The 26,471-nt window shown below is 42.9% G+C and overlaps 2 protein-coding genes, 1 non-coding gene and 1 pseudogene across 4 annotated transcripts; 3 read left to right on the top strand and 1 right to left on the bottom strand.

Moving 5' to 3' along the window:
• Nucleotides 1–304: 304 nt before the first annotated feature.
• On the bottom strand, nt 305–2,760 carry LOC136468586 (uncharacterized; annotated as a pseudogene).
• Nucleotides 2,761–3,264: 504 nt separating this feature from the next.
• On the top strand, nt 3,265–19,747 carry LOC136475768 (DExH-box ATP-dependent RNA helicase DExH11-like). 2 transcript variants are annotated; one of them, XM_066473360.1, is made up of 22 exons: nt 3,265–3,438; nt 3,535–4,080; nt 4,173–4,253; nt 4,349–4,451; nt 4,644–4,849; nt 5,020–5,127; nt 5,716–5,817; nt 6,165–6,365; nt 6,480–6,590; nt 9,972–10,039; nt 10,911–11,277; nt 11,527–11,682; nt 11,786–11,896; nt 12,275–12,328; nt 12,757–13,014; nt 15,554–15,663; nt 16,433–16,586; nt 17,402–17,864; nt 18,175–18,389; nt 18,841–19,079; nt 19,205–19,331; nt 19,422–19,747. In XM_066473360.1, the coding sequence occupies exons 1-22, from the start codon at nt 3,307–3,309 to the stop codon at nt 19,632–19,634; spliced, it is 4,125 nt and encodes a 1,374-aa protein (XP_066329457.1). In that variant the 5' UTR covers nt 3,265–3,306; the 3' UTR covers nt 19,635–19,747. The 2 variants fall into 2 exon arrangements, with proteins under 2 accessions (XP_066329457.1, XP_066329456.1); XM_066473359.1 differs by having other exon boundaries at nt 4,349–4,466.
• Nucleotides 19,748–20,454: 707 nt separating this feature from the next.
• LOC136478666 (U2 spliceosomal RNA) lies at nt 20,455–20,651 on the top strand. Its single transcript, XR_010764384.1, has one exon. It is a non-coding gene; the product is annotated as a U2 spliceosomal RNA (small nuclear RNA).
• LOC136475767 (protein SCO1 homolog 1, mitochondrial-like) lies at nt 20,475–25,170 on the top strand. Its single transcript, XM_066473358.1, has 6 exons — nt 20,475–21,368; nt 21,551–21,641; nt 23,535–23,747; nt 24,044–24,133; nt 24,271–24,403; nt 24,802–25,170. The coding sequence occupies exons 1-6, from the start codon at nt 21,024–21,026 to the stop codon at nt 24,905–24,907; spliced, it is 978 nt and encodes a 325-aa protein (XP_066329455.1). The 5' UTR covers nt 20,475–21,023; the 3' UTR covers nt 24,908–25,170.
• The last annotated feature ends 1,301 nt before the right edge of the window (nt 25,171–26,471 follow it).

Below are 26,471 nucleotides of genomic sequence, written 5' to 3'. Positions count from 1 at the left end.
CTTCTCCGAGCACCGAGCGAGCACCCCCACGACGAGCACCCCCCATCCACGGCAAGCCCCCCCCCCCACGGCGAGCGACCCAACGCCCCTAGCGCCCAGCGCCCCCACCCATGGCGAGCGCCCCCACCCCAGCGCCCCCATGGTATCTTGCTTCTTTGCCCTTTTTGTTTGGACTTTAGCATTTGGCCCATATTTAGTAGTATTTTTCCGGGGCTTCATTTTCCTGCAGGGAGGAAAACAGTAAAAAAATATTTAAACCAGCATGGTGCAATCAATCAATAAATAAAATGAAGAATAAAAGATGCTACCTTTTCTTTGTCCCATTTAGCTTGCACTTTTCGCTAGTTTCTCCATGATCCAATTCATCGCACCACTTGCACTTTCTTTTTCCTGTAATTAGTTGTCTCTTTCCCTTAGCAGCTTCCTCAACTTCTATTTCTGCATCCTTATCGGCCTGATTGGCAGCATCCTTTGCATCTTTTTGCTCATGCCACCACTTCCCCCCTCCAGGCATCCTTTGATTCGTAGTTTTCTGGGCTTTCCAGCAGGTCTTGTAGCTAATGGGGCGTTAACTGCAAAGTCAAGCACAACTTCAGGCCACTAGGTCTTATCTGGAAGTGGCTCTATCAGTCTCTTATAAGCATTCTTGAACCTCTCCACTGAGTAATAATCATAAACAAAGTCTTCCATCTTAACATCAAAACTTTGTTGTGTTGTTATGAGGACCAAGGCATGCTGACAAGGTTTTCCAGTGTGCTGCCACTGAACACAGGTACATTCATGCAAATGTGACTTAACAATATGCCTGTTATGTGTGCTGGTTGTGTCATGTATCTCTACAGCAAAAGCACCTGCCTTCACAACTGTTAGGCTTACTAAACCCCTAGTATTTGCTTTTAATTGTTGTAGTACTGCAGGTAGGATCCTACCATGAAGCTTCTCTGAAATTGCACGTCTCTTGTTCCATAGTGTCATTATCATCTCTCTAATCTTGTCAGCAAGCTCAACTATAGGTAGGTCTTTCCAATCTTTGATCCAATTATTGAAACTCTCTGCAAGGTTGTTGGTAACATAGTCACACTTGATTTCAGGGTTGAAGGCACTTCTCATCCATAACAATTTGTGATGGTTTTAAAGCCATTCCAATACATCAGGGCTAGCTGTTACAATTTGGTTCAAGAAATACCTGAATACTTGAGGCCTATATGTTCTTGCTGCATGATACATCTTTGAAAAAATATCTTCCCCAAATCTTTTTATAAAATTCTACATTAGATGCCTAAAACATTCTCTATGTTCAGCTTGAGGGAACACATCTTTTACTGCTTTTTCTAACCCTTTGCATGCATCGGTGCAAATAGCAAGTACTGGTAGGTGTCCTATGACCTTATGTAGCTGACTCATAAACCATGTCTAGTTATCTATTGTCTCACCATCTATGAAACCAAAAGCAAGTGGATACATCCAATTGTGGCCATTTATAGCAGTAGCTGCAGCCATATGCCCATTCCATCTACCATTAAGTGCTGTTGAGTCTACGCTAACATAAGGCCTACAACCCTAAAAAAAACCCTCAATGCAAGGACTTAATGCACAAAAAAAATCTATGGAAGTAGAATTTCCCATCTACCTGCTTTATGTCAATTTCAATGACACTTCCAGGTGATCGCTGCAGTACCTCTGCCCTTCAATTGAATAACATTTAGAAGTTCTGTTGCCAGCTGCCAAACAACTCCTCCAAGGCAATTTGTCTTCCCTTACATACGGTGTCATAGTGAATCTGACACTTGTGCTCATCTTGTAGCAGTTCTGCATGTTTTTGGTGCCTATGGTGGAATCCTTCCTAAGGTGATGAATGGCCTTTGATGCCACCCAGGCACTTGATGGAGTGGTGGTCCTCCTCCTTGCGCTAGAAGTACAGGTATGCAGAGCAATCAAAGTTGTAACATGCAACAAGCCAATAGCCAAAATATTAGATATTTACAACAAAAAAATGGTGACATACAGTTAGCAAAAGTTATACACCTTGGCGGTCATCTCATCAGGTTATGTTCGCCCATTAATATACCAAGGGCAATCATCTGCATTGCAATAAGTAATATATCTCTTCTTATCTGTTTTGACTAAGTGCACTTCAAACTCCTTATTTGTTGCAAATTGTTTCATAGCCGGTCTAAACTCCATCATGTTTGGATACACGGTGTCAATACTTAATATCCATACAAGGCTTGTTAGGATCATAAGCATAGAGTCTTTCCCCTGGTACATGATCATTAATAGGAATTGCAACACCAGTTGTGTCAATATCAATATCAGCAGTTCTATTTCCATCTGCGCTGTCCCTCTCAGCAACAACATGAGCCTCAGCCTCACTAGGCCTATTGTGCTGATCATCATCAGTTCTCAAACTTAAAAGACAGAACAACTGATTCTCTTCAATTATATCTAGCACACCCTCACCCTCTTCATTAACTGTATCAGCAATCTGCAGTCTGTCCCAATCAACACCTCCATAACATTCTATAGCTTGTGAACTACCAAGGATATCACATATTTCCTGTTCTACAGGTTTATCATTGCTACCAACATCTCCAATTTGTTCTGCTGCATCTACACTAACCTCAGGTTCCGCATCGAGGCCCGGAGAAATTGATTTTTTTACAAGGTCACTGTATTGGCTTCTCAAACTGAGTTTGAGCAATACAAACACCGGAAGAAAGAGGAATCATACCGAATGAGGTCACTCCATTTGCAGTCCATGAGGATTTTGATTGCTCTTTGTTACCCTAGCAAATTCAACCATGGAAGGCAGGGCGCGCGCACGCCTGAAGAGGACGACGTGTAGAGGAGATGTAGCGCGCGAGGAGCTGGCCGTGGGAGAGGTGGGCCACCGTGGGGGAGCTCGTCGTGGTAGAGGGCGCCCGCTCGCTCCTCGTTCGACGCTCGGAGAAGCAGCAGCAGCCTGCTCGCCGTGGGTGGGGGGCTGGGTGCTCGGCGCTGGGGGCGTGGGGGGCTCGCCGTGTGTGTGTGTGGGGGGGTGCTCGCCGTGGCGGGATCGCTCGGTGCTCGGAGAAGAAGCAACAGCCAAGCTCGATCCGTTTCTGCGCCTCTTCATTCCGTCCGTGCTAGCATCGGTGAAAGAAAGAGGAAAGAGACGGGGACCAAAGAGGAAAAAAAAGGTCCAAAGTTTATTGGATGGCATTCTCGTAGATGGGTCGTGTTTCCTAATAGCGCGAAGCCCGTTGCGGGAAGGCGAGTCACGGAAGTCCACTTGGAGTTGCAAAAAGCCCCACCGCGGGTTTCTCCATGTCCATGGACGGCCCTGCCACCTCGCCGGCGAGCGAGGTGCCGTTCCGCATCAGCTTCTCCGGCCACGGCGGCCACCTCCGCCTCGACGCTACCCCGCACACGCCCAGTCCCATTCCGGACTTCGTCCTGGTACGCTTGCGATCCCCGCTTCCGCCCTAAATCACTCACGGCGTTCAATGCAACTTGTAAACCCTAAACCCACCGTTGTGGCGATGACGACCGCAGCCGCCGGCTTACCCGGCCGAGAGCCCGAGCAGCGTGAAGGAGTACCTCGAGAGGAACTACCTCAACCCCGAGCTGCACCTCCCCACCGCGGCCGATAGCGGGAGGGTGTGGGATGTCGATTGGTTCGCCCTGGCCAGGCCGCCCCTGGAGCCCTCCGCCCCCCGCACCACGCTCGCGCCCGCCTGGGTACCGCCTTTCCGGCGCGGCCGGCAGAAGCTGCAGTCCGCGTCGGAGTCCGCGTCGGAGTCGCAAGTGTGGGATCCTGAGTCCGTGCAAATGGATATGGTCGACGTGTTCGATTCAGGGACCGGGGGTATAGCGCCTCGGATGCCTGGTCCGGCGAAGGACTTCGTCAGGGGGAGCATCAACAACAGACCTTTTCGTCCAGGCGGTCTGCAGGATGACACCGCTGAGGCGTCTGCGCTGGAGAAGGCGCTCCCAGAGGGTGCACGGAATGGTGATTGGGTGCGTGAGCTCATGAGTGGTGGCCCAGCGCAGGTTGCTCCTCCAGGGTTCCGTAAGGGATTGGAGCTGGGTCAGTTGAAGGTTTGATCCTTACTTGTGTCTCTTCCGCCATGTAACCACAATCACTGATGTGGATGTGCCAAACTGCACGGTGGCTGGTACTTTTCTTGTAGGAGTATAAAAGCCATTGGAAGTGTTTCCAGAATGGAGAACTTGTAGAGGAGCAACCTGCACCATCATCGAATGACACAATGGTAATCAGAGCACATATTTTGCATTTGAACATTCCACATTTGTGCTTACTTTGCCATTGTAGAGTTGTAGTCTCGATTATCCCTTTGTTCTGCAGGAAAAGTACTCTGTGCAGTTTGATGATCTTTTCAAGATAGCGTGGGAGGAAGATGCTGCCAACAAGTTGTTGCAGGAGGGTGTTGTTGAACAATCTGCTGAAGGTGAAGGAATCAATGGTACTTTATTGTTCTCATACATCATATGTTCAAGTTACATGAGTACACTGTCTTGGCAAATTGTAATAGCTAAAAGATAATGGGACATTATAACCACTGTTGCTACTAGGACATTAGCATTTCAGTTCATTTGCCAAAGCCTGGTTATTTGTTAAGCTTTTCATTTTCCACTGGCAGAAATTGGCGAACAAAAAGTTGATGCATTGCAGGATGCTTCCGAGACTATAACAACTTTAGATGCTGAGAAACAGGAAGTTGATGTCATAAGGGATGTTCCTGAAACTCAAACAGACTTGGATCAAATGTTATCTTCCGAAGTACAGGCTGCTGCAGGCAGAGAACCAGGTGTATCAGGTGATGAGAAGCCAACACTGGATGGCATGGTAAGCACTCTTTATGCCTTTTCTTCTATCTCACTTCCTATGCTGTGCTTCTTGTTCCGTAAGCTTCAGTGGTGGATAGTGTTGCAGAAATGATAAGTGGTCTGGTCTCACAATTCTCTATAGATCATGGATGAAGCAATAATGCCAATGTATCTCTATTTCACCTATAGGTTTGGGCACTTGTTGGTGGGGACGAAGACATAGTGACTAAGTTCTACAAACTCGTTCCAGATATGGCAATCGAGTTTCCATTTGAATTGGATAAGTTCCAGAAGGAGGTAAGGTACTCATATGCATCCTTTTCTGTTTCAATGTATTCTCCATATACTACATCATCCAAGTGCATACACTGCTTTTTTTACTTGGACTTTGATAGGAAAATTCACACTACAATACATGCTTATAATTGTAAATACTTCGTCTATGTTTGGCAGCCTTAGCCTGCAATTTTACTTCACGGTATACACTCGGTCGCAGCTTGATTTGTATTAGGACATACTGACATAGATACTTTCATAGTATACATTCAGCCTGTGACCATCTAAACAATTTTACTTCTATTGCGTTGCAATACCACATTAGATATTTCCTTAAAAGAACACAAGTTTGCATTATCTCTGTGAGAAGTTTAAAAGCCAGTCCAGTCTAGGGTTGTCCTTCCTGGAATACAAGATTACCAAGGAATTTTAAATGAAAAGAAACATCTAGTGAACCTATATACCCTTTCCTCTATTTCCTGTGGGAACTATTTGTTACAAGGTGTCTTAGTTGGTATCACTACCTATCTGCTTTTGAACTCATAAAATTATGTTTTTAAATGCTTGGTATAGTTGCTAATCTATATTTCTTTTGTCTACCAAGCACAGGCTATATATTATCTCGAGAAGGGTGAATCAGTCTTTGTTGCAGCCCATACTTCGGCTGGAAAGACAGTTGTTGCTGAGTATGCATTCGCATTAGCAACAAAAGTATGATTTCGTTTGCTCTTTCTTACTTTTTGGGTAATTTTGCTCATTTTAAACTGCCTAGCATCTTCCACACTTAATAGCTTCTAAACCCTTGCGTTGAGCCCCCAGCTTATGTTAGGAGGGAAATCTTTAACTTAGCATTACATTTTTTAGTTGCCTTGAGAAGTATTCAGTTCTTACTTTCTGATAAGATTCATTTCTGCTTTTCTCAGTAGATTGATCTTTAGATTACATGCTCCAGTGCACTCTCTTGAGTTCCTCACCGTAATAGTTGATTTAAACCCACACCGTAATAAAAAAGAAAATGTTAGCATTGATCTTATGATGACAGATAATTTTGTTTGCAGCATTGCACTAGGGCTGTCTATACTGCTCCTATTAAAACTATCAGCAACCAGAAATACAGAGATTTTTCTGGGAAGTTTGATGTGGGACTTCTGACAGGAGATGTTAGCATCAGGCCAGAGGCAACTTGCTTAATTATGACTACTGAAATATTACGTTCAATGCTCTACAGAGGTGCGGACATTATACGTGATATTGAATGGGTAGGCCATCACTTATGATTTGTTCACTGTGTTTTACTCTGTGCCTTCAAATTTCACTTTTATAATCTTGTAAACGGATCGTGAGTGCTGATGTGTGTTTAATTGTACACTCAGGTAATCTTCGATGAAGTGCATTATGTAAATGATGCTGAAAGAGGTGTAGTCTGGGAGGAGGTTATTATAATGCTCCCGAAGCACATTAACATTGTTCTTCTTTCGGCAACGGTACAGATTTAGCGTAAACAGCACTTTTACTCACTATGTTCACCTAAGCAGCACGGATACGGATACGTGTATCGGTATCGGACGGATACGGATACGCGGATACACCATTTTTTGAGGAAACCTGATACGTGGATACGTTTTATTATTTTTTTATAAAAAATAATAATAAATGACATTAAAATTATTGGCAGCGTATATATGGATGCTCTCTTGAGACTGCTACAATCATTTCACAGCTTCTAGTTGCTACTTCTACGGTTCTACCCGTGCTGGCAGTTGGAGGGGTATTTTTGGCATATAAATATACAGCACGTACTATTACCGATCGAACAAGATGCCTGATGAGTGGAGGAGAAGTATATTGGTACCGATCTACAAGAATAAAGGGGATATTCAAAGTTGTACAAATTACCGGGGAATTAAGTTGATGAGCCATACTATGAAGCTATGGTAGAGAGTTATCGAGCATCGCTTGAGAGCAATAACGCGGGTCTCTATGAACCAATTTGGTTTCATGCCCGGAAGGTCAACCATGGAAGCCATTTTCTTAATAAGACAAGTTATGGAGCGGTATAGGGAGAAGAAGAAGGACCTACACATGGTTTTTATTGACTTGGAGAAGGCTTATGATAAAATACCAAGGAATGTTATGTGGTGGGCTTTGGACAAACATAAAGTCCCAACGAAGTACGTTGGGCTCATTGAGGACATGTACAACAATGTTGTGACTAGAGTTCGAACAAGTGATGGAGACACAGATGACTTCCCGATTAGGATATGACTACATCAAGGGTCAGCTTTGAGCCCTTATTTGTTTGCTTTAGTGATGGATGAGGTCACAAGGGACATACAAGGGGACATCCCTTGGTGTATGCTTTTCGCGGACGATGTAGTGCTAGTTGATGAAAGCCGGACAGGAGTGAATCAGAAACTGGAGTTATGGCGGGAGACTTTGGAGTCCAAAGGTTTTAGACTTAGTAGAACTAAAACTGAGTATATGAGATGTGACTTCGGCACTACTACTCGGGAGGAGGAAGATGTTAGTTTGGAAGGTCAAGTAGTGCCTAGGAAGGATACCTTTCGATATTTAGGATCAATGCTACAGAGGGACGGGGATATTGATGAAGATGTTAGCCATAGAATCAAAGCAGGGTGGATGAAGTGGCGGCAAGCGTCTGGTGTCCTATGTGACAAAAGGGTACCATAGAAGCTAAAAGGCAAGTTTTATAGGACGGCGATTAGACCTGCTATGTTGTATGGTGCAGAATGTTGGCCTACGAAAAGACGACATATTCAACAGCTAAGTGTCGCGGAAATGCGTATGTTGCGTTGGATTTGCGGTCATACAAGAAGGGATCGAGTTCGGAACGATGATATACGTGAGAGATTAGGGGTAGCGCCAATTGAAGAAAAGCTTGTCCAACACCGGTTGAGATGGTTTGGACATGTGCAACGGAGACCTCCAGATGCACCGGTGCGTAGTGGAATCCTAAGTCAGGATAGTAACGTGAAGAGAGGCAGAGGAAGACCGAAGGTGACTTGGGTAGAGACAATAAAAGGAGACTTGAAAGGATGGAATATACCCAAAGACTTAGCCTTAGATAGGAGTGCTTGGAAGACAGCTATTCACGTGCCTGAACCTTGATTGCTTCTGTTGGGTTTCAACTCTAGCCTACCTCAACTTGTTTGGGACTTAAAGGCTTTGTTGTTGTTGTTGTTGTTGTGTTGTTGTTGATAAATATACAGCACGTCTTCCTGCTAGTGCTTAGCTGGGCCCAAGATCAAATTTTTTAGTCTTCTTTCTCTCCCCCAACATTCTTCCCCACACGGTGCCCTCGTCTGCGCGACTGCGCTCCTGCTGGCCTTTTCCTCGCAGCTCCTCCTCCACCGGCGCCATGCCTTCCTCCTCCCACGCCGGTGACCGAGGTCCCTCTCGGCGCAGGCTGCCGAGCGACCATGGCTGCGTCCCACTCCACCCCAAGCGCGTGGCCAGTGGGCGGCCCGCCCGGCGCGATGCAGCACGCGGACCTCGCCAGTGCAGAGCTCGCCCAGCGCGGGGTGCGGCACGGCGCGTGGCCGGCGGGCAGCCCGCCCGACGCAGATGCAGCACGGACCTCGCCAGCGTGGGTGCACTGGCTCAGATCTAAATTGGATTGGGGAGGGAGAGGAACTCACCTAAGCAGGGGGCACGAGGCAGGGTGCAGTCTCCGACTCGCCGTCGCAGGGGCTCGTTGGCGTTGCAGCCGGCCGGGCGCAGCTCTTCGTTGCCGTCGCAGGGGCTCGTTGCTGGAGGCGGGGTGCAGCTCTTCGTCGCCGTCGCGGGGGCTCCTTGTCGCCGGCGAGGGCGGAGGCTGGTCGCCGGCGGGCGGCGGACACGGGCGCGGATACGTATCCTTTCCATAGTTTCCAGCTCAAATAAGCAGGGATACGGGGACACGCCGCGGATACGTATCCCGGCCGTATCCCAGGCGTACCCGTATCGGATACGTATCCGATACGGGATACGCACCTACCCTGCCGTATCCGTGTTTCTGAGATGTTCACTATCAATGAAACATTCTGTGTACTGGCTGTTGAAACAGTTGCTCAATAATAGCTAGGCACAGTATGACATACTAAGGGCACCCACAAGGCCACAACAGTATAGTAAGCTGCCCCCTATAATAGCAGTCCTCCTCATCTACAGACAGGATAAAAGAACACTTGTCCAATAATCTATCTATTGGCACAAACTGCAAGAAATAATAATGCCCACAAGTAAGAATGATAGTTTGTGGAGTGGTTTCTAGAGTGGCATGGCATGGAAACTAGTTAGTGGTGTCTGGGTTAGGGTTGTCCTAATGCCATTTGCAGTTGCTTTTGATCTTTTGAAATAGTTGGCGCATAACTCTGATCTTAGGTGAATTTTGGTAGCAAGTGCGATTGTCCAAGATTTATAGCATGCAATTATGGTCTTATATTGCTATTACCCTGTTTCTTGATATACATGCAATAAAGTGACATGTCTGCTGATGTTAATTGTGCAACTTTTGGCTGGCAGTATCCAACCACAAATAGTACTGCATGAAAACAATGTAATTGAAAACTGGTCCTCTAAATATGACTTTATATGATAATTTGATATCAAATTACCATTTGAATGCATTGCAAATAATCATTTTTTTGTATATTTTTTTATCTAACCCTCAAGAGAATTGCATATCATTTCATTAAGAGAGAAGAGAGTACACAAAGGGAGGGCATCTCCCCCCCCCCCCCTATCGGTTCAAAGAACAGAATGACACCTGGCCTTTTTCTACGAATATCTAAAGTTCGAAAACTTTGTATTGTTTCACTTGTTCAAATTTGCTTTGCAGTTTAACCCTATTTGTTTCTTCTCAGGTCCCAAATACTGTTGAATTTGCTGACTGGATTGGTCGGACAAAGCAGAAGAAAATTCGTGTCACGTCGTAAGTGCACTTAGTATAAATTTTATGCTAATCAATTACACTCCAGGCCCTTTGAACTATATTGTCACTAGGCTGGCTAGAGTCATCCAATTAGCTCTTTTGTTCATGCTAGTGAGCGAAGCCTGGTAACATATCATAGTGCTCCTCTAGTTCCATAATTCTTGTCATTTTGGACAATAATTAAGCTCAAATTTTTAGAACTTGACTATCGATGCCTTTTAAAAAATTACTTTGAAGGCACTGAGGTAGCAATAGCATGTGTAGATTAGTTTTTAAAAGTACATTAATGAAATTTTATATTTATTGATTTTTTATAAATATTTAAAATCATAGTCAAACCTATGTCCGGAGACTGTGTTGCTTCCCAAAATGACAAGGATTATGGAAGTAGATGGGTTTTTTTGGGGGTGGGGTGGGGGTGGCGGGTGTTGGTGAATGTGGGGATTTTACATCAATTTGCATCTTGGTGGTAGTTATCCTAAAAAGCCTAGTGTTCGAACTACATATTAGTTAGGCAGAATTTTGAATTTAAGATGCCAGTCTTGATTGATTCAACATAGTGTTCACACCACTTCGAATATTAGTTAAAAATTTGGACAAAATCTGAATGGAGCAACTGAAAGGGCTATACTTTAATAAAACAAACTCAGTTGAGGGGCAAAAATTAACACACTTAGTTTAAAGGGACTTGCTTATACATATTTGGATAGTATATGGGGTCAGATCAACAAAACTAGAATTTAGGGAGTTTGGTTGCAGGCTGACCATTTAAGTCGATAATAGTTTTGTTTTGCCTTATGTGCACTTTTGAATATACTTGGATACTTGGACTATAATTTTGATCACAGTTTGGTCATCATGTGTTCACCAGGACCAACAAAAGGCCTGTTCCGCTTGAGCATTGCTTGTTCTACTCTGGAGAGGTGTACAAAATATGTGAGAGGGACATGTTTCTTACTCAAGGATGTAAAGAAGCAAAAGATGCTTTCAAAAAGAAAAATTCGAATAAGTTTGGAGTGAAACCTGGTCCAAAGTCAGGAACCCCTGCAGTACGTGCTGGAACTCAAGGCAAAAATCCAGATACATCCAACAAGGGGAGAGATCAGAAGTACCCAAAGCACCACAATTCCAATTCAGGAGCAGCCACAGTTCAACAAAGCTCCTCAGGGCCAAAGAGATTTGAAACTTTATTTTGGATGCCACTTGTGAATAACCTTCTGAAGAAATCCCTTGTGCCTGTATGTGAGATAATAGCTTTTGTGATATCTCTATCATGCAATTATAAATTCTGTTGGACCTTTTTTTCTTTTCATCGTTTACACTGAATTCGTTTGATCCTTAATTTGAAATCTGAAGCCAGTCTCAATATGTTATAAAATGACAAGTAGTCTCAACATTTTGGGAATGGACTTGTCTCTTTTTATCATAACCATGTCATTTCACATTTGACAAATTCCTTTCTGATCATTTAGATGGTCCTTTAACAGGTGGTGATTTTTTGTTTCTCAAAGAACCGCTGTGATAAATCGGCAGATAGTATGTTTGGCGCTGATCTCACCAGTAGTTCGGAGAAAAGTGAAATACGTGTCTTCTGTGACAAGGCGTTTTCACGTCTTAAAGGATCTGATAGGAACCTTCCACAGGTGATCTAGTGACATGTGCAAATTTTAGTCCTGTACACCTCACCTTGTAAACCTATGCTTCTGTTAATCAGTTCAAAGTTTTAAACTTTGACCTCCTCGATAGGTTGTAGGAATACAAAGCCTTCTGCGAAGAGGAATTGGAGTACACCATGCTGGACTTCTCCCTATTGTGAAGGAAGTTGTTGAGATGTTATTCTGTCGTGGTGTAATCAAGGTTATGCTTTGAACATCTGGTATATGTACGGTATTTAATTACATGATAGATGCTGCTGTACCTAGTACGAACCTTGGTGGAAGAATTGTATTGTTGTTTGTCTTAGATTGTAAATGCTAACCAGTGGCCACTGGCTTAGTCCATCCTGTCCAAAGTTATTGCAGTCATGCAGACTCTAACTTTAGCAACCTATACCATACGCAGTTGTTCTTTAACTTGAATGGACAGTCCAACAGAAAAATGATAGTCCTAATAACATCATAGTGCTCCTGAAAAGTTAATTTTGTCCAACGCTCCAGCGACAAATATAGCATGTTCTGGTACATTTGTCTTGTAATTAACAAATGGTGAACTTCTGACTTCTTGAACTCATTGTAGGTACTGTTTTCCACTGAGACATTTGCAATGGGTGTTAATGCACCAGCAAGAACGGTGAGATTCTATTTATTTTTTTATATTTAGGGTTTCAATGCTTTGGCATCTTGAACAAATCGCTCTAGTATCTATTTCTAGGTTATGTGGTACCTCTTGCATTCTACTGTCTACATATTAATTTTACTTATGTTACTTCAACCATGGGAACATAATTCCTTTACTTATCTTGTCTCTTTTTCCGCATATTCTGTTGTTTGTTGTTCTTACACTTACACTTGATGCATTGCCCAGTGTTTCTTTGTTGGAAAGAGAGCTCATTTAACATAGATGCTTGAGACGCACAGATGCATGCCTTAATTTCCTTGTTTCTTTCTGCACATTTGGACTGAGCTAACTGTGCATATGTCACACTTGCTTTTCCCATGCCCTTTTAAACTCATGATCATGAAGCTAGCTCTGAGCCTATCTCAGTTTTGACCCAACAGGCTGTGTTTGATTCTTTAAGAAAGTTTGATGGAAAAGAACACCGAAAATTGCTTCCAGGGGAGTATATTCAAATGGCTGGGCGAGCTGGTCGGAGAGGACTTGATAACATTGGTACTGTGATCATTATGTGTCGTGATGAAATTCCTGAAGAAAGCGATTTGAAAAATCTGATCGTTGGAAAACCAACTCGTTTGGAATCTCAATTTCGATTAACATACACTATGATACTACATCTTCTGCGTGTGGAGGAAATGAAGGTATATCATTATGCTTCCCTGGTTAGATATGTTTCTATTTTCAATTCTCAACTTCATATTTTAATGTGGATCTGTACCTGGGCCTGCCTACACATTTGAAACCTTGTTATAAGAATGAAAACAAAATTAGTCAAGACATTTATGTTGCTCCTGCAGCAGTGCTCATGTTCTTTTTAAAAATACTTTGTCTGTGCGTGTGCATTTCTGCAATAAAGGCATCCCCTATTTATTCAGCGTGAATTGTAGTTGTGTAATAGTATTTGTGGCAATACTATTACTGTCCTTGTACAGGTTAGCTCTATATGATAGTCCATTGGGCTCATGGAATGCCACATGGTAGCAGTGCACCAGATGAAGCCTTATCAGACTACTGCACCACTACCCTCAAGGCCTTAATGTAACTTAGTTCCAAGGCTGTCTTTGATTGACTATCTGCTCAATACTGTATATTCCACTGGTCTTTTGATGTTTACTGTTACAATTGGCACTGATCTTTTATGGGCAAAGGAGGAAAACACAATAGATTCTGCTATAGCAATTTTACTTTCAATTGAAATGTACTCAATACACAACGTTGTTAATTAAATTTAGATCTAAATAAGAACTTGTTAAATTACTATAATACAATCTGACTATTCTAGGTGGATATGGTCGCACTTTTTTATGCTATATAAGTAAGTTTTATGAGCATGTGCACTCCAATAGTCAGCTTTTGGAGATCAGGTTTTCAAATCCACAATCTTGAATCAGCATTTTCAAAGCCACAAATTGGAATAAGCTTTTCCAAAATCTGAAGCTCAAACAAAACAGGCCCTTAGTCATGCTCATGTATAATTACTTTCATCTCAAGTGCACAATCTGTATGTTGTAACTAGGTACTTCACCTAAATTCGCAGTGTTCTTATTTCTGAAAAACACTTTTTTTTCTTTTTCCACAACGGACAAACCGAATTTCATTACTTATAAGCAACGAAATTACAGGAGTTCAACTTTCTGAAAAACACTTGAAGGCTACATTGTGTATGTTAGATGTATAGGATATATATGTATTTCCCCTCTGTTTGGAGGGTTTCTTTGCACATTGTATATATATCTGCCCTTTTGGGCCTGGCAATACAGTTGGTTGGCCTCATTCTAGTCCTTCTAACATGGTATCAAGCTCGGTTTTCCATCCTTACCTTCTGCTGCTGAGCGACGCCGACGATTTCTGCCCAACCCCGCCGGCCTCGTCATCCCACCCTCGCGCTGCTCCGCCCCGGCCATCCGCCCGCACGCGCGGCTCCTGCGCCAGCTGCACGCCCCTCGCGCCTGCGCCGGCCACTTCTGCGTCGGCCCGCGCCGCCTAGCAAACCGCCCGCCCGCGCCGGTCCACCCCTCGCGCGGCCACCTGCGCTGCCACGCGCGGCCGGCCGTGCCACCTCGCGCGCGCCTCTCTGCTCGGTCCGGCTCTGCAGCGTCTCAGTGAGCAATTCTTGATGTCTGATTTGGGTCCTCTTCGTTACTTCCTTGGTCTTGAGATCACCTCTACCTCTGATGGTATTTTCCTCTCCCAGGAGAAGTACACTCAGGACCACCTTTCTCGTGCTGCCCTCACTGATCACTGCACCGTTGATACTCCTATGGAGCTTGGTGTTCACCTAAGACCCACTGATGGTGCACCACTTGCTAATCCCACTCGCTATCGTCAGCTTGTTGGGAGCCTTGTTTACCTTGGGATCACCTGTCCTGACATTTCTCACCTTGTCCACATCTTGAGTCAGTTTGTCTCGGCTCCTACCCAGCTCCACTATGCTCACCTCCTTCGTGTTCTGCGATATCTCCGTGGAACTATCTCTCGCCGCCTTTTCTTCCCTCGCTCTAGTTCTCTTCAGCTTCAGGCGTACTCTGATGCGACCTGGGCGAGTGACCCCACGGATCGCTACTCTCTCTCAGCTTATTGTGTTTTCCTAGGCTCTTGATTGCCTGGAAAACCAAGAAGCAGACTGCTGTTTCCCGCTCGAATGCTGAGGCTGAGCTGTGTGCTATGCGACTGTGACTGCAGAGGTGACATCACTCCGATGGCTCCTTGAGGACCTTGGTGTGCCTGTCACTGCACCCACTCCTCTTTCTTCTGACAACACCGGTGCAATCAGTATTGCTCGGGACCCGGTCAAGCATGAGCTCACCAAACACATTGGTGTTGATGCTTCCTACATGAGATCGCAGGTGCATGATCAAGTTGTGACCCTCCACCACGTGCCTTCAGAAGTTCAGCTAGCAGATTTCTTCACCAAGGCACAGACACGGGCCCAACATAGATTCTTGCTCTCCAAACTCAGTGTTGTAGATCCACCATGAGTTTGAGGGGGGTGTTAGATGTATAGGATATATATGTATTTCCCCTCTGTTTGGAGGGTTTCTTTGCACATTGTACATTGTATATCTGCCCTTTTGGGCCTGGCAATACAGTTGGTTGGCCTCATTCTAGTCCTTCTAACAGTGTACACCCTTAGTCACGCGTAGGGAAAGTAATATACTGTAACCATATTTTTTCTCATAGGTCGAGGACATGCTCAAGAGAAGTTTTGCCGAATTCCATGCTCAAAAGAATTTGCCTGAGAAGGAAAAGCTACTTCTGCAAATGCTTCGTCAACCTACAAGGACAATAGAGTGAGACTGATTTTTACCTGATTGATACAATGGATACCAACACTTGCAGAAATCACAAATTCTGCTTAGAATATAAAACTCAAAGAAGTAAAGTTTCATGGAACTACCACTGCTGTAGCACAATAAAGTGACAGGCAAAAATCAAAATTTTGATAATGGAAAACGCCATTTCTTCCTAGAGTCTAGCCTCTGTACAAATTAACACAAGAAGTAAACTATCTAGTAATCTCGTAGTATTATTGTATAGCGCAGTTTAGGAGTAGTCATGATTATTTGGTTACAAGATTGCAGAAATGTGGATACTGAACCTGGATAGGCTTAGAAGTTAGAACTGCACATTCATTGTACATGTGAAGACTAGCAATTTAGGCATTTTTCCGTCTGCTATAAAGTTGCAACAAGGTTTATTTCGTAATTTCTTTGTCATACGTTTGTCAATGTTTTAGGGCCTGTTTGGATGCACAGGACTAATTGCTAGCGAGCTAATTTTTAGCCTTAGCCCATCCAAACAGGGGGCTAATAGGTGGGCTAATTTTTTAGCCAAGCCTCCAACTAATTGTTAGCCAACTAGCTGGCCAACCCTAACTAATTTGCGCTAATTTTTAGCCCTAGCTAATAACTAGCCCTAGCTAATCCAAACAGGCCCTTATAAGCATTCATTGTACATTTGAAGTGCTGACAAAAGTTTAGTATCCAATATCTCTATATGCACTAATCTTAGCTTTTTCTTAATCTCTTTGCCTGGTATTATATATTCTTTGATTATCAGGTGCATAAAAGGAGAGCCTTCTATTGAGGAATACTATGAGATGGCTTTAGAAGCTGAGGAACATAGGGAATTTATAACAGAAGCAATTATGAAGCTGCCTAATTCTCAACAGTTTCTTACGCCTGGGAGATTGGTGGTTGTTAAATCTGATTCTGTATGTATTCATCGTATTTGGTTCTCTTTACACACATTTGCAGTTCCTTTCTGCAATTATTTTTATTTACGTAGTTCTATTACTTTATTAACCACCATTCAACTGCTATAAAGCTCACTAAAAACTGCCTTCCACTTTGGGTCTTTATTAGGCCTTCTGTATGTATTTAGCAAGCATACAGAAGTAGTGCATACAGAATATGGGAAATTAGAAGAAACAAAAGCAATTTAAAGTTGGAAAAGGACCTGTTGATAAACAAGCACCAAATATCTGAGACCAAGCTCCAAAGAGAATTACTAAAAATCATGTGATTTTAGCGTACACCATGATATTAGCTCGATGAAGAATCATTCTTGAGCTTTAAATCAGCCTGATCTTATCGTATTCCTGGTTCAAGCCGAACTAATTTCGAAATATCTCAACTTGTGCTTACCGCCTTAGAGTTTCTTTCTGATAACTAAAATTGACCAGGGAATTTAAGTAAGCTACTTTAGGAGGGCGGGCCTGGTGCAAGCGGTAGAGTCTTACCGCCTGTGACCGGAAGGTCCCGGGTTCGAGTCGCGGTCTCCTCACATTGCACAGGCGAGGGTAAGGCTTGCCACTAACACCCTTCCCCAGACCCCGCACAGAGCGGGAGCTCTCTGCACTGGGTACGCCCTTTTACTTTAGGAGGTTCTGGCACCGTAACCATATGTACAAAAGCCTGATTGTTTTGAACATTATGATGCTCTACTGCTCTCTAAAGGTTACTGTTAATGTGCAATAGTTGCATCTTTTCCACATTTAAACCCTCTGCTATTTGAACATATTGGCAGGATGATGATCACTTGCTTGGTGTTATACTGAAAAATCCATCTACAACGCTAAAGAAATATGTTGTTCTGGTATTGACCGGTGATTGCAGTTCATCTGTACTAGCCCCTGAGTTTAATAAAAATGAAAAGGGACCTGGGGATTTTCAAGGAGGACAATTTATTGCTCTGAAAGGAAAACGTGGCATGGACGATGAATATTACTCTTCTTCTGTTAGTTCACGAAAAAGTTCAGGTGTAATAACTATCAAGCTACCATACAAGGGGGATGCATCTGGAATGGGCTTTGAAGTAAGAGCAATTGAGAATAAAGAAATCATGAGTATATGCACCAGCAAAATAAAGATCGATCAAGTCAGACTCCTTGAGGATCCTAACAAAACTGCATACTCTAGAACTGTCCAACAGCTTATAAAGGAGCAACCAGATGGAACTAAGTATCCTCCTGCTTTAGATGCAATAAAAGGTACAAATTTTCTGCATGGCTAGACTATCCGTCTTGTGCTATTATGTTCCGTCTGTCTAGGAAATTCTTTCCTTAGTATATAGCCTGTGAAGTTCACTAACCTGCTGACAAAGTATATACTACCCTAGTGAGAGGGAAGGATGGAGGGGCTCTTTAGTAATATAAGCATCTATGTTTTAGTTACCTTTTTTTGTTTTTGGAATCTGATCATTGTTGTGCACTGGTGCGTCATTTATGCCCTACTCTTGATTTTCTCTAGTTGATTCATATACTTTATAGCTGTTTAATGTGTCCACCCAATGCAATACAGATCTAAAAATGAAAGACATGGATCTTGTTAAAAGCTACCATGCATACCACAGACTACTGCAACAAATGTCTGAAAACAAGTGCCATGGTTGTATAAAACTAAAGGAGCATATATCATTGATGGAGGAGCAAAAGATGTACAAGGATGAGTTGAATAAATTGCAATTCCAAATGTCAGACGAGGCACTTCAACAGATGCCGGAGTTTCAAGGCAGAGTAAGATTTCTTCATGCACATTTTTCCTCGTCTTTTGTCCTATTGTGTGCTTGAAGAGAAAAAAAAGGCTAAGGGATTATGGCCATTGTCTCTGCAGCATGGAAAAACAATAAAAATAGTGTCATTTCTTTAATTTCTTTGGGTTGAGTATACATGGGAGATCTTTCTGGTTCCAGCTCTATTGCTGTACTGTACCAGGAGAACAGTTTGGACATGGATTCTGAATGCTGGGCTTAATATGTTAATGAGTTGTATCCATCCAATCCACAAAGGATCAGGAAGCTGCACATTTGTATTTTTGTTGTTAACACATTTTCTTAATTTGCTTAACATGGAATGGTTGTAGGGCTATTATCAGCATTTTCAAGAATGAAATTTTATTCCGTGAACCACATCTGACTTCATTCCTGTACTTCGAAGTACTTTGCTAACACCTTAATTTTTTTTGCAGATTGATGTACTGAAGGTAATCGACTACATTGATTCTGATCTAGTTGTGCAACTTAAGGGTCGAGTAGCATGTGAAATGAACTCCGGTGAGGAGTTAATATCAACAGAATGTCTGTTTGAAAACCAACTGGATGACCTAGAACCTGAAGAAGCTGTGGCTATTATGTCTGCTTTCGTCTTCCAACAGCGGAATGCTTCAGAACCATCTCTTACTCCAAAACTGGCTGAAGCCAAAAAGAGGTTAGACGTTTTTTTGCTCCCCTAGTTTGGTTCCTGCTATGGTTCTCTTGATAACCTCGATTGCATTTTCTGACAAGAGATGTTACAAGCACCTTTTGCTATCGTGTTTTTCTATGTATTATTAGGCTTTATGATACAGCAATCAAATTAGGAAAGCTCCAAGCAGATTTCAAGGTGCCCGTGGACCCTGAAGAGTATGCACGTGATCATCTCAAGTTTGGCCTTGTTGAGGTTGTCTACGAGTGGGCAAAGGTATACTAGTCTTCATCACGTCATGAGAACTCTTCTCCAATGTACGCATGCTGCAGGATTATAAGGCTGCCGCTTGTTACATCAATGCAGGGGACGCCTTTCTCAGACATATGTGAGCTGACTGATGTATCCGAAGGGATAATTGTAAGAACAATCGTCCGTCTGGATGAAACATGCAGGGAATTCAGGAATGCAGCTTCCATCATGGGGAACTCTGCGCTGTTCAAGAAGATGGAGATCGCGTCCAATGCTATTAAGCGTGACATTGTGTTTGCAGCAAGCTTGTATGTCACAGGAATCTAGGCTGTAACCTCGTAGTCTCTTTTGCCTTTTGTTAGAGAAATCCTTGTGGTAGAATGCTGCTAACCTAACCTTAGACAGCACTAATGCAGTGGTCATTTTTTTTCAATTCTGGATTCTCGCTTTTGCTAGCTCAAAGTTTTCTGAAGCGGCGATCGGCCAAAGAAAAAAAAAACCGAAAGCAGGTGGGATTCATTGAGAATACGTAGGATTATAAGCGAAAGCAAACCGTGCTCGTAGTCAAGACTCCTGGAATCCGTATAGTAAAGCAATACTCTCGTTTGGGAAATACTGAGATGCATGCCTAGCAATAAGGCTCAAGTAACTCGAGCTTAGGAACCATCGTTAAGACAAAGTGAGTCGAGTAACTCGAGCTTAGGAACCATGAACCATCGTTAGGATCGTTGCTTCCTCGGTTGATGACAAAGTGAGTCGAGTAACTCGAGCTTAGGATAGGAACCATCGTTAGGATCGTCGCTTCCTCGGTTGATGATTATCCTCTCGTTGCGAGCAGATGTGTGCCCGTGCTCGATGAACGCCCACACGTCAGCGAGGTTAGTTCTCATCGGAGCGGAGACAGCCAGCCTGTCCTAGTGCAGAAGGCGACCTGCTGGGCCGTCCGAGCAGCGTGGGCTGCAAATTTTGTAATGGGCCGTAAGCAAACATCCAACTCCGAGCGGCTGAGCGCCTGAGCCACAGCGCTGCGCTCCGCAGCTCCGCCCCCGCATCCGGTTGCCTGCACGTTAGTACCACCTCGCTAGCTGAAGGGGCATGAGGCGGTCGAACGCGCTATAAAACAAGGCGCAGGGCTCCGTCCAAACTCATACCTTTCTCGGCCTTTTGGCTAAGATCAAGTGTAGTATCTGTTCTTATCAGTTTAATATCTGATATGTGGGCCATGTGTTCACTTCGATATTAAATTTATTTTTTGTGGGGGAGGGGTCACCACAGTGGCTTGCCACTGGGCCCCTCGAGCGTCGCCCAGCCGTTGCACTGCTGGCAGGGCCTGGCGCACCCCAACCAATACCAAATTAGATTTTCTTTATCAGGACTGAAAGCTCTTTTTCTGGGCTGAGAACAGTGGGATGGATCCAGCAGCAATGTAGATAAACGGGATGGAGAACCAAAAAATTTAATTATAATTTACATGTCTCAAACAATTTTCTGTGTCGAAGTTTTATATATTATGTATTGTATTTATTTCTATAAAAAAATCACGTAACTAACGCCTTTAAACCCTGTGCTGCCTGCGATTATCGAAACGTATCGGAAGCAAAGCAGATCAGCGAAACCACTCGGCAGAAAAGCCCCTCAAAACCCACGGCGCCGCCGCAGCCGCGGTCACGAGCTTCCCACTCCGGCGACGAGGCGCGAGTGACGACTGAGGAGGCGATGAGAGGCCGCGCGTCCCATCTCCGCGCGCTCCTCTCGCGAGCGCTCTCTCCCAGCCTCCCTCCTCGCGGTCGCGCTCTGCCTCAGGTACTCGGCGGCTCTCCCCCGTCCTTGGCGTGCGTCGAGCGATGGATCTCCGCTCGCCCTTGTGGGAGTGGCGCTGAGATGTTCGGAGCTGGGTTCCTGAGGCGCGCGCGCTTCTTCTCCAGCGACGCCGCGGCGACGCAGGGCGGGTCGAAGCCCCCTGCGCCGGCGGTGGCGGGCAGTGCGGGCGGCGAGGGAGGGGATGATGGTCAGTCTGGGAAATCTGAGCAAGCGGACGCCGGAAAAGCCGTCCGCGGAGGTGTAAGTCATGGATTGCACTAACCCAAAGCTATTGGATCCCCCTTATTCAGGACGATTGCATTGAAATGGTTCATATGGCACGAATTAGTAGTGATCTAGAGCCTAATGAAACAGGACAGTCCTTGTTTCTAGGTCATTTATCTATGCGTGCTAATTCAGAAGCACTTGCTACTTCCTTGCAGCCGGTGTCTTGGCTCAGTTTTCTACTACTGCTCGTGACTGGAGGAGGGATAATTGTGTACTACGACAAAGAAAAGAAGCGTCACATTGAAGGTAGATTACGATGGTGAGTTGTTGTTGTTTGCTGTCATTTAGCGGTGCATGGGAAGATCTTTCAATGTCCATGTTGTATCAAGGCATATTGGATGTGGAGTAAACATCAACATCAGTTAGCCAAACCGAAAAGTTTATGTTAGAGGCAATCAGTAAACAAATCTTGAGGTGTTTTAGGTGGATAGTTTGCATGGGTTCAGTCCAGTAACTAAGTGTTTCCAAAGTTATATTCAAGTGGTAGTTCAACCTAGTGTTTATCTCCACTTTACCATATATGCTGTTTCATATAACTATTGAACTGTCTAATCCTGAATTCGTATGCTTGAGTACACTCAAAATATCTAGCTACCCTTCTAAACTGTTATGCCATGGCTACTTGGGATGTTGCTCTGGAAACAAAGGTTTCTGTGGCCTGTGGGTGTGGTTTCAACATGCAACCTTGTGTCTTCAAGTGTCATGCTGGTGGTCAACTGTTAGATGTAAAATGAAATTGAAATTGTAGATGTGTAGTGTATCAGCTTCTCTGTCACTAATTCCCAATGTTAATAGCTTCTGATTTGGCTGCATGAATGTTGCACCTGGCTACATACAACATACCTACTTACTAAAACATGATGCTTCTGGAATGCATTATTCACACAATCAACACATTGTCTCATGTTTATTGTTATGTCCACTTATTATGAGTGCTGAACTAGGAATTTTAGAGCTTTTATCTATTCTTCAAGAACCTACTTTTCATGTCTAGCATTGTCTATCTCAGCGTTTTCATATAAAAGCATCTCCAGCAGATCCCCTTTCCTTAAAAAAAATGTGAGTTGAGTTTTTCCCTCTTGCTCCAACAGATCCCCCTTCGCATCCCTTTTTAATGGTGACCACCAATATTTCGCGCGAACTCCCCTCGAATAGAGGGAAAGATGGACCTTTCCCAATAGCTCCCCCATTCCCCAATTACCGTATTAGTGATTTGCAAAAGCATCTCCCCAATAAATATAGAAGACAATATCGGTGCACCCCAATATACAACTCTATTGGGGGAGTTGTATTGGTGATTTGCTAGAAACTCCCTTCCATAAAATCTCTGTTGAGCATATACATCTCTTAGACTGAAAATTCTCTTTTTAGTTTTGTTGAAAAAAGATGGTTACTATCAATGAATGAAATCATTAAAGCAGGAGACACCTTACTGCATTTGTGACCTCCATGATTGAGCAAGCTAAGGACCACTCTATGTTTCATACGTTCCTTGACAATCATCAATTCTTTCTTCATTGCTGTATGCAAAATGGAGAACCATAACTCAGCCAGTTGCCTAAGCTTGCCCTGCCTTACATACTGGCTTGCCTTTTAACAACAAATTTGGCCACAGTCTACACTAATGAGAAAAATAGGTTAGCAATGATTCGTGTGCATTTTCATTTGTAACCACTGCTTGCATTTTCGTACTATTGTTAGCTTTTCTGTAAATATATATGCATAGCTTTTAAGCAGCTATAAAAAAGTTGAACAGAAAACTAAGGTTGTTAAACAAACAATATAAAGGTGTCTGTTCCTCTTTCCATGCTTCCTAATGACATCAGCAAAAAGCCAGAAACCATTATAGGGACGGTGGAACCATTGTCAGAAGACTTTGTGCCAATTGTAATTGTATCTTATATTGTAAACTGTATTTTTGTTTTGACACCATTGCACTATGACAAACTCATTACCCTCTGGTTCAGAAACAGATCGCCATTTACTATTTTAGCGAACATTTCAAACCTTTCCCTACTTTTTTTTTTCAAATGGACACGTGTCTTTTGGAAGTATTTATCTGAAGTAGGAAGGTATTAGCTCCTTGAATTCTGATAGCTGTTTATCTTGTCATTTTTTTTTCTCTTCCATCTTACCCAGAATTGAAGAATAGAACAAGTGCTGTGAGGCCTGGGCAATCAGTAGGCACTGCAGCCATTGGTGGCCCATTCAAGCTTCTGAATCATGATGGAAAACCTGTTACTGAAAAGGATTTCATGGGCAAATGGACTCTGTTTTATTTTGGATTTACACACTGTCCTGACATTTGCCCAGATGAACTCCAGAAAATGGCTGCGGCGATTGACAAAATTAGTAAGTCAATTTGATTCTTTTGATCCTTGGATATAAGTATCCTCATAGATCCTGTTGTGTCTGCTTATTGTCTATCAATAATATGCATTATATTGTCACTTAGAAACTAGAAGGCATATTATTGTACGCAAATAATTGGGTAAATGGGCAAGCCAAAATGAAATGTACATATAAGGTTATGTATTTTTGTTTGACTGGACTTGGTGAAAATTTCCACTGAAGCGCCCAAGTGGACCTAGTAGACAGTTTAAGTTAAGCATATTTTTTCAGTCATTATAATATGTTCTTATATGCAGAGGAAAAGGCAAAACTGGATGTTGTGCCAGTTTTCATTACAGTTGATCCTGAAAGAGATACTGTTGAGCAGGTTCGGGACTATGTTAAAGGTGTGTGCTTGCAATTGTCCCTTAGTTCTTAATGCTTGTAATCATTCAATATTGTAGCCCTTTGATCTCTTTTTACTATTTTGCAGTATCTTATTCTTTTGATTGCTCATTGCTGATGAACTATTTGTGATTCACAGAGTTCCATCCAGATCTGATAGGACTCACGGGCACGACAGATGAAGTAAGACAAGTTGCACGTGCTTACCGAGTTTACTATATGAAGACAGAGGAGGAGGGTTCTGACTACCTTGTTGATCACTCAATTGTCATGTATGCTATTTCTAATCTCCTCCATCTTGCACAATGGCTTTGGGCATTAGCTAATTTTGATTTTGATAATGTTCTGCAATTGGGATGGTCTAGTTCAAGTCATTTTATTATTTTAAGATATGGCATACCTACAGCATGCAAACTAAAATGAAGAAACCCGCTAATTTGGCTATTGTTTTTTTAACCAATTCTGAATATTATCTTGCGAGGCTCCAGTGAGTATCTAGTAGGAATTTTTTATGATATTGGATACTGTAAATTACATGCTTTTACATGCTGGCTGGTAGTTTTATCCTGCTTGAACTCATTGATGTTACTGCTATGTGCTATCATTATGATAGATTAAATACAAATATTTTCTGTCAAAACACTGACTGATTGGTTCCTCATTTTTTCAGGTACCTGATGAACCCAGAGATGAAGTTTGTCAAGTTTTATGGCAAGAACTATGATACAGATTCCCTTGCTGACGGTATCATTAAGGAAATTAAAGAGCACAAGTAAACCGTAGTTGGAATGCCACTCTGCAGTGTCAGCCTTGTTTCTGAATTTCGACGAGAGTTTTGTCGAAGCAAGCAAAGACCAAATGACACAACGCAAGATCATGTGACGATAACTGCTGCTTGTTAATTTCTGATGATATTTGAATCTCGTTGCAGTTTATTTCAGCAGATTCCGGTGCACGTTTTGCGGTTTTGTGCACGTTTTTGTCATGGCAAACTTCTGTGCTGACAACTTGGATTACTGTTCATTGCTGAATCTTATTTTATTTGAATCTTCATATACCAGCTGAATATGACAAAGAGCCCATCGATTCTGAAAACCCTTTTTCATTTTTCTTCTGCCCGTGATTTTTTAACCTTTTTCTAAAACAAATTCCAAATCTAACACTATTGTTTTTTTTATTTTCAAATCTAACACTTTTTGCCGCGCCAAAGTCTGTGGCGTGGCCAAAACACGCTGCCGCGCCATATGCATCGGCGCGACACGATCTGCCATGTTGGACAGCGATTTTCACGTGGAAATCATTGCCGTGCCACTGCCGTTGGCGCGGCAGCACTTTAGTGCCGCGCCATCCAGACTAGCGCGACAAGGCATAACCTCAGAAAAATTGTATCTTTTTTATATGATTTCGGATGAAGATGATCTTTATATGAAAATTATAGCTCTCGACGAGATCTACAACTTTCTAGTTTTGAGTTTTCTCATTTGAGGTCGTTAAGATGTTAAAAAAATTAAACAAAGTTTTAGCAGTATATTAATCACGTACATGCGCTTGTCGTCTTGGAAAAATCATATCGTTCTTACATGGTGTTAAATGGAGATACTTTCTCTATGAAAATTATAACCCTAGATGTGATCTACAAATTTGTAGTTTTGAGTTTTTGCATTTGAGATCGTTAAGATGCTGAAGAAAAATAATATAAAGTTTTAGCACATGCACTTATCGTCTTGAAAAATTCATATCTTTCTTATATGGTATCAAATGTAGATATTTTCTATATGAAAGTTATAACTCTTGGTGGGATCTACAAATTTATAGTTTTAGGTTTTTGCATTTGAGATCATTAAGATGCTTAAAAAAATAATATAAAGTTTCAGCATCGTATTAATCACGTACACGTACTTATCGTTTTGGAAAAATCATAACTTTCTTATATGGCGTCAAATTAAGATACTTTCTATATGAAAGTTATAGCCCTCAATGGGGTCTACAAATTTATAGTTTTGAGTTTTGCATCTGAGGTCGTTATCGTCGGCGCGCGATGTGACTGATTACTAACACTACACCACACCACCGCATCACCGTCAGACATCTAACGCTAAAAATTATATTTATCGATAGATGATTTATCGCTAAAGATAACTCATAGACCATCTAATGCTAAATCCCCATTTACTGATTGATTGTCTATCGCTATAGATATTCATATTTACCGTTAATCCGTCTATCGTAAAAAAGAGATACACTGTCGATCTATCTGTCGCTAAAAAAATAGACCCCACACCCAGCTTCCTCACCCCACCACCATCCAGCTCGCGTCTAAATTCTAGCCTGTCCCACTGA

The sequence above is a fragment of the Miscanthus floridulus genome, chromosome 8 (genome assembly GCF_019320115.1).
Source record: "Miscanthus floridulus cultivar M001 chromosome 8, ASM1932011v1, whole genome shotgun sequence".
In the NCBI taxonomy this organism is placed as follows: Eukaryota; Viridiplantae; Streptophyta; class Magnoliopsida; order Poales; family Poaceae; genus Miscanthus; species Miscanthus floridulus.
This window is presented reverse-complemented; position numbering and strand designations above follow the sequence as displayed.